Source organism: Melanotaenia boesemani, chromosome 18 (genome assembly GCF_017639745.1).
Source record: "Melanotaenia boesemani isolate fMelBoe1 chromosome 18, fMelBoe1.pri, whole genome shotgun sequence".
Classification (NCBI taxonomy): Eukaryota; Metazoa; Chordata; class Actinopteri; order Atheriniformes; family Melanotaeniidae; genus Melanotaenia; species Melanotaenia boesemani.
In genome coordinates, this window is record NC_055699.1 from 10,370,420 (window position 1) to 10,382,573 (window position 12,154).

Here is a 12,154-nt window from a genome sequence, read left to right on the forward strand (position 1 = left end):
GAAGATAATATCAGCACAGCTTGCCATAAGACTGAGAATAAAAAGAAAAATAGCTTGTTAATTGTGTACAGCTAATAATAAATGGTAGGAGTAATAAACACATACCATTTTCATCCATTAGTGTGTGATCATATGGAGGCCGTATGCTTTGGATCGATCCAATACCCAGTATCCAGTCAAAATTATCCGCCAGCGAGCTTTTCCAGCCACAGCGACCCTTCTCGAAAGAGCAGGAAGTCCCACAATCCTTTTCATCTGTGCCATCTCCACAATGGTCTGTGAAGTCACAACTCTGCTCTGGACTGAAACACCTGCCATTCTCACAAAGCATGGAGCCCAAAGGACAGGATCCTGGAAATAAGACAACATGACTCAACAAATATATTCCTATTTTGTAGAGTAATACAATATGCTGTAAAGGATTATGCAGGCTGACATTGATGCCAGGTCTCAGAGCAAATATGCTGAGTCATGTTAATACTTTGTTATTTAAGAGAAACAGAGGCCTCAGGGTCAAACATGTGACATATGGCACATTAAAAGAATTAAATAATCCCAACAGTGAAATTTGAATACGATACTTTTCTCTTTCTACACAAAATATGAAGCTACATTCAGGAGTCAGTTATTCTAATTTAGCATAAAGATGGAAAACTAGGAGAAACAACAGATCTGTTTTTTTTTTTTTTTTTACTGTTGGCAGCATAATCCTATTGAACAGAGCTGTGAGAATCAGAAAATAACATGTTATATAGTCAGTGTTTAACCCATTCAATAACAAAGTAAGTTTAGTTTTCCTACACCCAAACAGGAAGCATTTTAACATAAGAAAAATTCACAACTTTTAAGATACTGAGCAGTGGCTTTTGTAAATTTCCACATAACATGTACAGACTAGCTGTTTTATTCCCTTTTTCTAGATTTTACAACAAGTTGCTGTCTGCACCTCCATATTTAGAACAGATAGCTAACACGTGCTAAACTATTCCCTTAAGAAATGGACATTGCAATAAAGAGCTGTGTGTTAATAAAACATTTTTCCTCTCTATAAAACAACTACTGTGTGTGTTGCTGGATTAAACTATACAAAAAAGACAAGTATTAACTTCAGAGCATAAGAAATCAACAGTAAGAGCACCGTCTGAATGCAGCATCAAAGGCTCTTTAAGAGGCTTAGCAAGACAAAGGAGCATGGAGCTGTAAGCCCAAATCTCTGTATCATTGGTGGCAAGACTTGAGGAGGTGGACTCTGCTTCTTTTGGAGCCAAGCATTCCAGTGGGGTCAGAGCCTAGCTTTAAGGAGTGTTAGAAAGGGAGATGAGGCATGATGAAGAGGGGTGGTCCTTGTAATTAAAGCAAAGAAAGGGGTATAAGTCCTTCCTAATCCTTTGTTTCTCTTCAGATGCACAGGACCAGAAGAAATGTGCCCCAACAAAGGAACATAACAGGCCAGGAAGCCACAGATCCTGACTGTTCAGCCAGGCTGCTTAGTCCCATACTAAAGCAGTAGGTGATTTTTTATATTTGCAACATTACATTTTGCTTACAACATTTACAGTGTAGTTTGAATCATGAATGTAGACTAAATTATTCATGCTCATTAATTCCAGTACATATTCTGTCACATAGGTAACTTCAGGGTCCTGCAGCCTCACCTACTGTGTGAAGGTCAGGCACCATCAGAGGCATACTGCCCTCTGGTGCATGGTTGTTGCCGTAGATCTACATTTTAAAGTCAAAAAGAAAAACTGAGAGAAGTTGTGCCATTAAAAGATGCCAAAAGTTCTTCATTATATGACAAACCTTCTTTATCGGGCTTGTTAAAGATTCTATTTCTTTACAGTGAATTTATGATCTATAATCAACTAGTAAATGCTGTGAATTTTACTTTTAACCATGTTTTTATAATTTATTTAAATAAACAGTTTTAATAGGCATCACAAAACTTTTAAATTTGATTAAAGTTAATTTTATATTCACAGAAACAAGTTAAATATAAGTTGGTTCCTTAAAAAGGCTGAGAACTGTAATTGACTGAGTTGCAGAACTAGACTATTAAACTATTTTTAAGTGGTTCTCTATTCAGGACTTTAGGGCAGGTCAAGTTCAAGTCAAAATCAAGTTTATTTGTCACATACACATGCAAGACAGCAGTGAAATGCATTCGGATATGAAGGCTGTGCAATACTCATTTTACACCCAATAAAAACACCAGTGGAATAAACTATAAAAAGATATAATAATATAAATATGGTACAACAGCGTAATGGTTCTGCAGTAATGTGCATACTACAAGAGACTGTTAACATTATATATGCAATATCTACTACATATATACAATGTGCAATAGATCATGAATCCATGACACAGTGGAACTGAGGTTATAGTATGACAGACAAAAAAAAACCTGCCTCTAATGCTCAAATGTTACAAATGGACCTACTAAAATGAATTAGCCTCAGATTAGCAACTAGCTAGCAAACTGTTTTGCCTTTGTCATGGAAATGCATCTTTCCTGGAAGCCAGAATTTTCAGGACTTGTCTACTTAAAATGTAGACAAGAGGAACAATGAAAACAAGAAAAAATGGATTTATTTAAGGAAAATTGAGGCTGAAATGCAGAATAGACCTGGCAACACGCTAGCAGAGCCAACAGCACACAGCTGAAAGAGCTAAAGTTTCACTCTGTGGATTGACTTCGTACAGAGCTGCAGTGACAGAGAGCTCAGTGTCACTACCAACAACTGTCTTATTATTCTTCAACTATTTACAAACTTTTACCTGTACAGATGAAATTAATGAGTGCATGGATACATGTGACCTTTGACTGAATCCTTGACAGCTCAGACACATACCATGAAAATACAAGTTCCATTATTCAGCTGTTTCACTATTAGTTTAGAGCAGGTTGTCAAATAACTTGCTCAACCTGGAGGTTGGCTGCTTGAATCCTGCTTCATCCCAGCCTACTGTGTCCTTCGGCAAGACACCTCACCCACCTTTTCTCCAGCATTGGCAACACTGGTGTATGACTTTTTGGTGATGTCAGGGAAAGTGTTGGTTTGGACTGGGCAGTTGTGGTTATAGTTGTGGCAGAAGAAGGCATCTAATTGGGTTATTTTAAGTTACATCTATGCAGTAAATTACAAATATAAACACATATACAAATGTACATGTGCCCAGCAAATAAACAACATGAATTATAGACTATTATAAATATTCAGTCACACACTACTTCCAATTGGCCTTTCATGTGATGGTATATAAAGCTGTGGAAGAGAAAGCCCCTGGGGGGGAGCAGTATATAATTACAGTTTTTGCTGTCTCTGGTCTCATTAGTTACTGTTCATCCTCTACAACCTGCAGCTGCCAACACAAACAGAGAACAGGTTTCATCCACAGCTCTTCTCTCTTCTGGCTCCTTAATGGCAGAATGAACCTCATTTACTACAAGGGCAGCAGTGTTCCTCTTTGACTTAACCTCCAAGAAATGCTTCACATGCCTCCACTCTTTAGAGTAACTTCCTTAATTTCCTAATTTTTTTTGATTCAGTCAGACTTATTTAATCTAGTAATGAAGCACTGGATAAATGTATGCATACATTAGAATACTAATCCAAGTTTGATAAGAAATCATCTAACTCTCTTATTGCTTTGTGGGCTTTAGTATTATTTCTACCACTTCTTTAAATGTAAATCTCCACGATTTCTGCAGTGACTTTGTTAGCAAAATGTATAAAGATGGAAATCTTGTGCTAGCAGCAATTACCGTCTTGTGAACAGATATAACAAGGTCCTCCTGGATCTCTGATATCATAAAAGACGTCTAGCTGAGCGAAGAGTAAAGTGATTAACTGTTGGTCAGACACTGCTTGTAATTAACTGCATTTACAATGAATTATCATTAGCATGTTTTATTGCATGAGATATTAGACCACACACTACTTCTACTGTACACTGGTGACTGATTAAAAGTCCGGCTCTGCTGGAGACTAATCACTGTGAGCTCTACTGTAATACAGACAAACGCAATCAGACGGGGAGACAGCAAAGAAAGTAGAAAGAGAATCCTTTACATTCACGCTGCAGCTGAAGAGAAGTCTTCTATAGCTTAGAGAGTTTCAGCCCTTTCTACAGAAGAGCAATACATTTAATGGCTCCACTATATCCAAAGTGACATTGGAAATAAATCAGCTCTTGTTGTTTTCTTTTGCTTTTAAAGACTTTCCTCATAAAAAAGTAAGGGATGTTAAGGAACGTCAAACAGACTAATGGCTTCCTACAAATAGTTGCGATGCAGATAATAGCAGGCTTGATTTTGCCAATGCTTTAACACGGAGGTGTTTAGCTTTTTGTCATTAACGACTGCAGGTTTTAAATGTCTCCCTGCTCCAACACAGCAGGAAGATACAGAGTCACAGCAGGAAACATCCAAAACCTGCAGAACAGAGGCCCTATCCCAACAATCATTAGGGGAAAGGCAGAGTACAACCTGGACAGGTCACCAGTCTACAAACCACCAGTCACATTCACTCCTAGGGAGATTGTAGAGAGACCTAAACATGCATGTCTTTGGACGGTGGGAGGAAGCTGGAGTCCCCGAAGAAGAACTGTTCCAACCCCTTCCCAGCCGAAGCTCAAACCAGTGACCTTCTTGCTCTGAAGCCGCAGTATTTACCACCACCCCATTTTATCACATGTAATCACATTTACATGTAATAAAATGTGCTGTATAAAAATATTGTCATAGCATCAGTTTTATCAAGACCTGACTGATGTTTTAGTCAAGAAAATGAAAGTGAAATATTAACATCATTCTCTGACTGTTTAAAGTACACTGTCTTCCTGAAGATAGTTGGGGCAGCATTTAACTCAACTGGTAGTCCTAGCCTGAGGGCCCTTTGCTGTATTATGTCAACCATCCCTTTCTGACCCCCTTTCTGACCATCTCCTGCTCAATAAAAGTCACTAGACCCCTACAAATCCTCAGAAAAGCAATCATATTTTTCTTAAATCTAGAGCTTAATTTAATTTGGTACCTGTGTCTTTGCAGCTACATTTTCTCATTCTAGTAATCATTTTTAATGTGTGATAAAAGTCTTATAAAAAGAAACAGCCCTAAATAGAAACAGCTGTGGAGCTATTTAGTTAAAGTATAGAAAAGGACTGAAATCCCAACAGTGCCTGACACAATTGTATTAAGAGGACATTATTAAATGGCCAAGTATCTCAGAGGAAATAATAGAAGCCAATATGTTCCTGCTTCACTTTGGCCTGCATCTGCAACCAGTCTTTTTCAGACAACGTACAAGCTGTCAACTCCAGGAGGTTTTTTAATTATGATTCTTTTATGCAAAGAGCAGTAAGATGTGGTGTGTTTGGCTCAACCTGCTACTGGGAAGCTAAGCGCTTTATATTACTCTGAAGCTACCAAAGGTCACCACTGTTATCTGGTGACACTACACACACCCTTTGTCTCACTGGATTTTATAGGCCCATATAAACAGGATACTTTCTTCACAGCAGACATTTGTTCCTGTCATGGATGGGAAAACATGGGTGGAATTAATGTTGGCTCAGCTCCATTAACTGTCCCAGTAACAGATGACAGTGAACCAACATGCTCAAAAGAGGAAATGGAGCCACCGTTAGCATCCATGCATTTCCTGACATGACATGACAAAATGTGTGGTGTAGACACAACCTATCCTTTCCGTTACAATATGTGCAAAGGGGAAACAAAACTTCCATTAAAGGAAAAACATTAGAAAGTAATTTGGTAGACAAACTCAAAAAGAGATGCAGTTCTCTTTGGATTAAGAAGGGAACAAGGGGGAATATGACAGGTAATTACAAAACATAAAGCAGTACTTTTGACCATCTTTGCTCTGTGTTTTATCATCTTAGTATTTGCTGACAAGCAGTAAACAAAGAAAAGTTAAAGAACATTTACTGCAATGGTAGTGATTGATGGAAAGTTGGATTTCACCAGGGTTATTACTATTCATCCTGTGAGGCACAGGAATGAAAGTTTGCTTTGTACATTTTAGGATAATTTATTTTGCTAAATAAGTGATCCTTTGTTCCTACAAGCAGCACTAAATATAAGTTAAGGGGTCATCTAATTTAGCATTTCTTCTCAAGAGATAATAAATTAATGTACTGACTGTAATAAAAAACCACACAGTAGTTTTTGGGAAGGTTCCATATAAGTAATGTACCAGCTGACCTTCAGAAAGTCACTGCCAAGCTTGGTATTGCTAAAAAAATGGAAGCTACATTAAGAAAATCAATTCGTATACTGTGTAATATTTCTATTGATATAAATAGTGTTCTCTTAAATGAGAGAAGACCCTGAAAAGAAGTCCATGGACATTTCAAGTTTCCAGCTGTGTCAAAGTGGACATGTAGGAATGAGCAAACCCGTCATTGAGATACAAACGAAAAAAGAGAAGTGACATGTGTACCTGCTGGGGGAGAAGTGGTGTCTGTTATTATAGCTGAGGGGGCTAGGAGGCATCCTGGAGAGAATATGATGTCATCCAGGCAGATGTCTCCCTTTTCGCTACGGCCTACCTTGCCCTCAAACACAACCTGGAAGTCTCTGGAGCTGCTCAGTGGGATTTCCTTCATCTGCCAGTAGTTGCCCTGTTCTCCTGTCAGGTTCATCAGGAGATGAAGGTGTCCTTCAGTTTCGGTGAACACGCTAAGAGTTCCGATGCCATCTCCAGACATGTGAAAGTAGAAACGCATCTGGACAACAGACAGAAAATCAGAAAGAAATCTGATATACTCTGAAATTAATCATCTTTTTTTTATAATACATCACAAAAACAAATTGGAATTTCACAAAAAGCTGTAGCTACTATTTAATTTTGGACCATTGCAGAGAAACTCAGAGATTCATTCAAAATGCTGAAAATGACTGCTGAAATAAATGTGTTGTAATCTAAAAGCTAATGTAAACACAGTCCATGGCAAGTTTTCTAAATAATGCATTCTAGATCTCTGTCCAGTCCCATTTTCTCTTCCATCATCTGTTTTCACATTTCCTTTTCTCAGAAATTGCCATTCCTTGTTGCATAATAGAAAAAAAAACAAAAAAACAAAAACTGAAAATATAGGCACACAAAAGTCATTTATACATTTTTAATCCACCTAGGCACAGAACTTGCACACTTTTTTAGAGAAACTTTGTTTCTCCATCATGCAGCACTGCAGTATTGATGTTTTATAAGCTTTTTTCCAAAATGGAGACACGCTAATAAGCTACGAAAGCACTATGACTCCTTCCCTCTAAGGAGAAAATGATTCTGTCCTTCTCTCCTTTTTACTTCACCCTGTGTAACCCTCCCTTTGGATTCATTTGTGCCTTTTTGCTGACTGTGTGATTGATTGACAGGTCAGGAGTGGGGTAAGACATGACACAAAGCAAGCAGGGCAGTCAATCAAAAAAATCATTGCTGTTGGAGGCTGGAAGGACACACAAAACCAGTGCACAAGCACACACGCAATTTCTAACTGCCCTATATTTACATCCATTTTTAACTGTATGGACAAGTAGAAGATCATCATTCTAAAAATAATTTCCTGAGATGGAAAATTTTAAAAAACTTTAACATATCTGGACATTTTGAGAAGCTGGCATATGCACTTTCTCGCTGAGAGATAAGAACATGGATATGACTCTTATGTTCGTAAGACAGGAATCAATTCAACATGAATCCCGGTAAAAATTTAAACATGCAGTTACTCTGTTCATACAAATAGGGTCTTTTTAAATCGACGGACAGATGTTCAAATCTACATGCATCCTTCAGGCTGTGTATGGATGAATTCCCTTAAAACTCTAATTATAAATGTTATCCATTTAAATATACAAAAGTCTTCAATCCAAGAGAATGTGGACCATAGAATAGTGATAGTCATAGTAATTAAAATTACACACACAATACAGTGTTGTGCAAGCAGGCCACATTTTGTTCCTGTATTTTAACTAAATTTGTGTAAATTTGTTTTGAAAAATTAATTTGCTTTCTTAAATTCACCCCTGGAGTGATTGTGGGTAGTTGTTTGTTGCTGTATTGGTCCTGTGATGAACTGATGACCTGTCCAAGGTGTCCTCTGCCTCTCACCTGAGAGCAGCTGGAATAAGCTCCATCACAACTATTATCCTGCACTGGAATAAGTTGGTATGGAAAATGGATGGCGAGATAAATAGTTTGTGCGTTTTAGATCATATATGGACACAAGATAAAGACACAGCTCACTCTACATGAAAGCCACCGAAAATGTGTTCATATTTAAGGGTCTAAGACATTAAAACGAAACGTTTTAACCTTGTCATTAGGCTATTTATGGATCAAAATCAGCAATAAAGTGAACTATTGAGAATAAACTATTTCGTGCTCAATACCAATACTCTGTGTTTTTTATGAGGTTTATTATGATCCATAGGCTTATTGTCTATATTCACTAAGACATTAAAGTATAAATCAGGAAATTTAAACCTGAGCATTTACTAAAAATCAAGATCTGCAAAAAGGGGCAGACAAAGGTGTTGGTGGAGCACTTGTTCGTTTCTAAATCCCCTTTTCTTTTTTGTAGAACTTCCTCATTAACATATAGTTTTAACGAGAAAGATTTACCTAAGAAGTGAGTGGTAGGTGCTATGGGTTACTAAATAACAAAGTTAGTTTTTGATTTTATGCATATTACAAAAAAAAAAAAAACAATTTTTTTAGCTCACTATTGTGGCATACAAATTAATTCAAATGTGTGCAACAATTACTCAAGTAGGCCTTGAAATATACTTTCTTTCTCTCTGGTTTGGCTCAATGAAATACAAATTAAACATATGCAGTATCTTCAGGCTGCTGTTAAAATAAGGCTATGCAGAAAACAATGGGAAAAGACATTAGCTGATGCTTCAGTGACCTAAAATTAGATTCTCCAACTTCATTTCAGTATTTGTGTCAGTGATGTCACAGGTGTAACCATTCAATTTGATATATATATATATATATATATATATATATATATATATATATATATATATATATATATATATATATATATATTTTTTTTTTTTTTTTTTTTTTTTTTTTTTTTTTTTTACTTACTTACATTTTTTTTCACTGCACTTTATAAGGTGACATTTGTACAATTTAAGCAATATTGTGAGAGTAGAACCTGGTGTAAAATGTTATTTTCTGGGTTTATTATTGTTTGGTCAAAATACAGCTCTGACCTAAGTTTATTCAAAATGTTACATTTCAACTTTTTAAAATTCTTTATTAAACAGTGAAATAAGACTTTAATTGATAAATAACTGCCAACATTAGGCCAAACTGCTTTTAGTTATATGCTTAATCTGCCTTCTTCCTTTGGCCTGACCTTACACTCTGAGCTCCTGCTGCTCAATAAGGGTCCGATTATGCGGGCGGTGTCACCGACTGCCTGAGGGAAAGAGCTCTCCAGGTAGAGGTAGTGCCCGGAGGGGTCTCTAAGTGTGTGGTCACTGGAGGGCCCGGTTCCAAGAGTCCGCGTGCTGCCTGCTTTGATCAGCCAGTCAAAGTCATCCTCTTGGCATTGCCGCCAGGAACAGAGGTCAAACTCAAAATTGCAGCGTCCACTAAAGCCCTCTGAAAAAAAAACAAAAATGATAGGAAAAGAAATCAGTCAAGGTTATCTTACATATTTATTATTCTTTCTCTTGGAGCCATCAGTCAGACATTAGATAAGGTCTCACTGCAGATGTAAGGGTCCTCATCTGAATTGTCCCCACAGTGGTTGGTGAAGTCACATAAGTTTTCCTGAGGAATGCAGTGACCATTAGAGCAATCATACTGCTCAGAAGTACACGGCCTATCTGGTGGGAGAGGAGGGGAGCAGTCCAGGAAGCTGACATCATCAATCACTACGTCACCCATGTAGCTGATCCCTCGCTTTGCTCTGAGTACCACCTGTTGAAGGACAACAAATTTTATTTAAGACACTTGATGTTATTTGACAATATTGTTTGGTCTTTGGACAGGTGTTTTGGATCTCAGAAAGGTGTGTAAAGTGTGCCTATAGTTTTAAAAGGGGCTTCTAGAGGTTTGGTGCCAAAAGGTCACCGAATATACCTGCTGAATATGCCATACCAAAATACCACTGTGTTTCTATCTGTATAGACTCCAGATGTAGAATTATTTCACCAAAATCAGCCTCATTACTTTGATCGACTAAATAATTGCAAGGCTGATCATCTGGTAAGCACAATGATATTGGTGTACCCTCTCACTTCTGACCATGCCTGGTGATCATTTGTTGCCTTCACAAAATGGGTTATTAGCTTCAGTCATGACATAACTTTCTTTTTAGAACTACAAACAACTTTATTGACCTGCAGCTTTTCATCTGTTAAAAGAAACCATAAAAAATAGTTTTATGTAGTATGATGTGAAGATGGACAAATATCAAGAACTAGTTTACTCAAAATACAAAATTATTTAGCTGTCTTATTCTAAAGTCTGTGGAACTGCAAAGATTAAATTGCTAAATTTATGAACATTGTATAAATTTTCATATATAGTATATGGCAACACATTTAAGATTTTGTCACCCTCTTAAAATAATGGACTAAAAGTTATTCTTTAAAAAGGTTTTCTAAAAACACAAAAAACTGAACTAAATACTGAAAAGAAAATATTTGTGTGTGTGTGTGTTTTTTTTTAGAAAAAAAACTTGAAAAATAAATATTATAAATAAATAAATAAAAACTAAATAAAATGTGGACATTAATATGACCTAATTAGATACAGTATTATGATGAAAAAAACATTTTTATGACCCATGTAATTGTATTAATGTGATAATCTAAGACATAATAAAACACTTTTTTTACAACAGACCTGGAAGTCATTTAATATCCCCAAAAACACTTCTCCTCTTCTCCATTTGTTGCCTTGGTTACCAGTCTGAGACCAAACCTCATGAGTGGTATTTCTGTGCTTCAGCAGCACCTGCATATGTTATTTAAAAAAATAATAATAATACAAAAAGAGAGAGAACAGATGATTTGTGTGCTTCAATACTTGAAGTGTATAGTATTTAGTGTCAATGAGACACTACTGGAAAGTTTTGTAATCTTTCCCCTTGAGAATGTCTTCTGCTCTCACCTGCAAGGATCCCACAGTGAATCCACTCATATGGTACCAGAAGATCAGGGTGCACTGTGGCCCAGTGGAAGAGATAACAGGTGTCTGGAGGTCAGTGGTTTGACCATAGTGGCCATTTGAACTGTCTGCACACATATACCAACCCTCAGGGCTGTTGCTATTAGGGGAATAGGTAGAAATACAGCACAATATCTCAGTTTCAACAGCAGTGAATCAAAAGTAAGGTCAAGGGTAATGGGGTTAGTAGCTGACTGTTTAGTTAAACATTACTCATTGATTGCTTTAAGAGCATGTTTTCCTTTTTTCCACTTTCAGTACAGGACTGTCCACCAGGGATAACATTGGAGTTTGTCTTTTGGGTGAAGGCTTTGGTTTAGAGTTGCTTTAGAAGCATACATATGGATATCTAGGTATTGTCATGTAAAATATTTCTACAACCCTATGCCAACATTTTCAAGACCAATTTATACTGGTTAAAGAGCAGGCCAGTGATTTATAGGATCTGAACAAATATGCTTGTGCTTTAAAAGTCTGTTGATTGTTGACAATGATCTGCCCTGAAAAGGCCAGACCATAAAAATCCTAAAACTGCACTATCGTCTCTACCAGGGTCAAAATTAAGAATGGTTTGATTAGAATGTTATTAGAAGACAGAATATAACGCTATATACAACTGTGTATTCAAGATCGGTGACTGTACCAAGGCAAGTTTTTTTGAAAGGCCAAAACAGCAAAGAAGAATTAATAACTTTTAAATTTTAGTATTCATGGAAATGCCTGTGTTTCACATCTCCCATCTCAAATTTTCACAATGCCTTGCAGCCCTCTTGAAACAGACCTGAACGTGATAGCAAGAAGAACAAAGATGGACGAAAGACTTAACCGAGACTCATGTGAGATTAACGACGAAGGGACACCATGAGCATAAATCACTTTGTGAGCATGTGTGAAGAAGAAATGATTGTATAGCTGAGTATATTTCTCTGCTCAAA

General features: G+C 36.9%; 1 protein-coding gene across 1 annotated transcript in view; it reads right to left on the reverse strand.

Annotated features, from left to right (window-relative positions):
* The window catches only part of malrd1 (MAM and LDL receptor class A domain containing 1), a 50,515-nt gene that overhangs the window by 24,692 nt on the left and 13,669 nt on the right, over positions 1–12,154 (reverse strand). Inside the window, exons 13-18 of the mRNA XM_041968823.1 lie at positions 11,163–11,319; positions 10,896–11,006; positions 9,752–9,965; positions 9,397–9,644; positions 6,468–6,753; positions 106–351 (exon numbers count right to left, since the gene is read on the reverse strand). Coding sequence (XP_041824757.1) covers positions 106–351; positions 6,468–6,753; positions 9,397–9,644; positions 9,752–9,965; positions 10,896–11,006; positions 11,163–11,319 — 1,262 coding nt within the window. The remainder of the gene's footprint in view (positions 1–105; positions 352–6,467; positions 6,754–9,396; positions 9,645–9,751; positions 9,966–10,895; positions 11,007–11,162; positions 11,320–12,154) is intronic.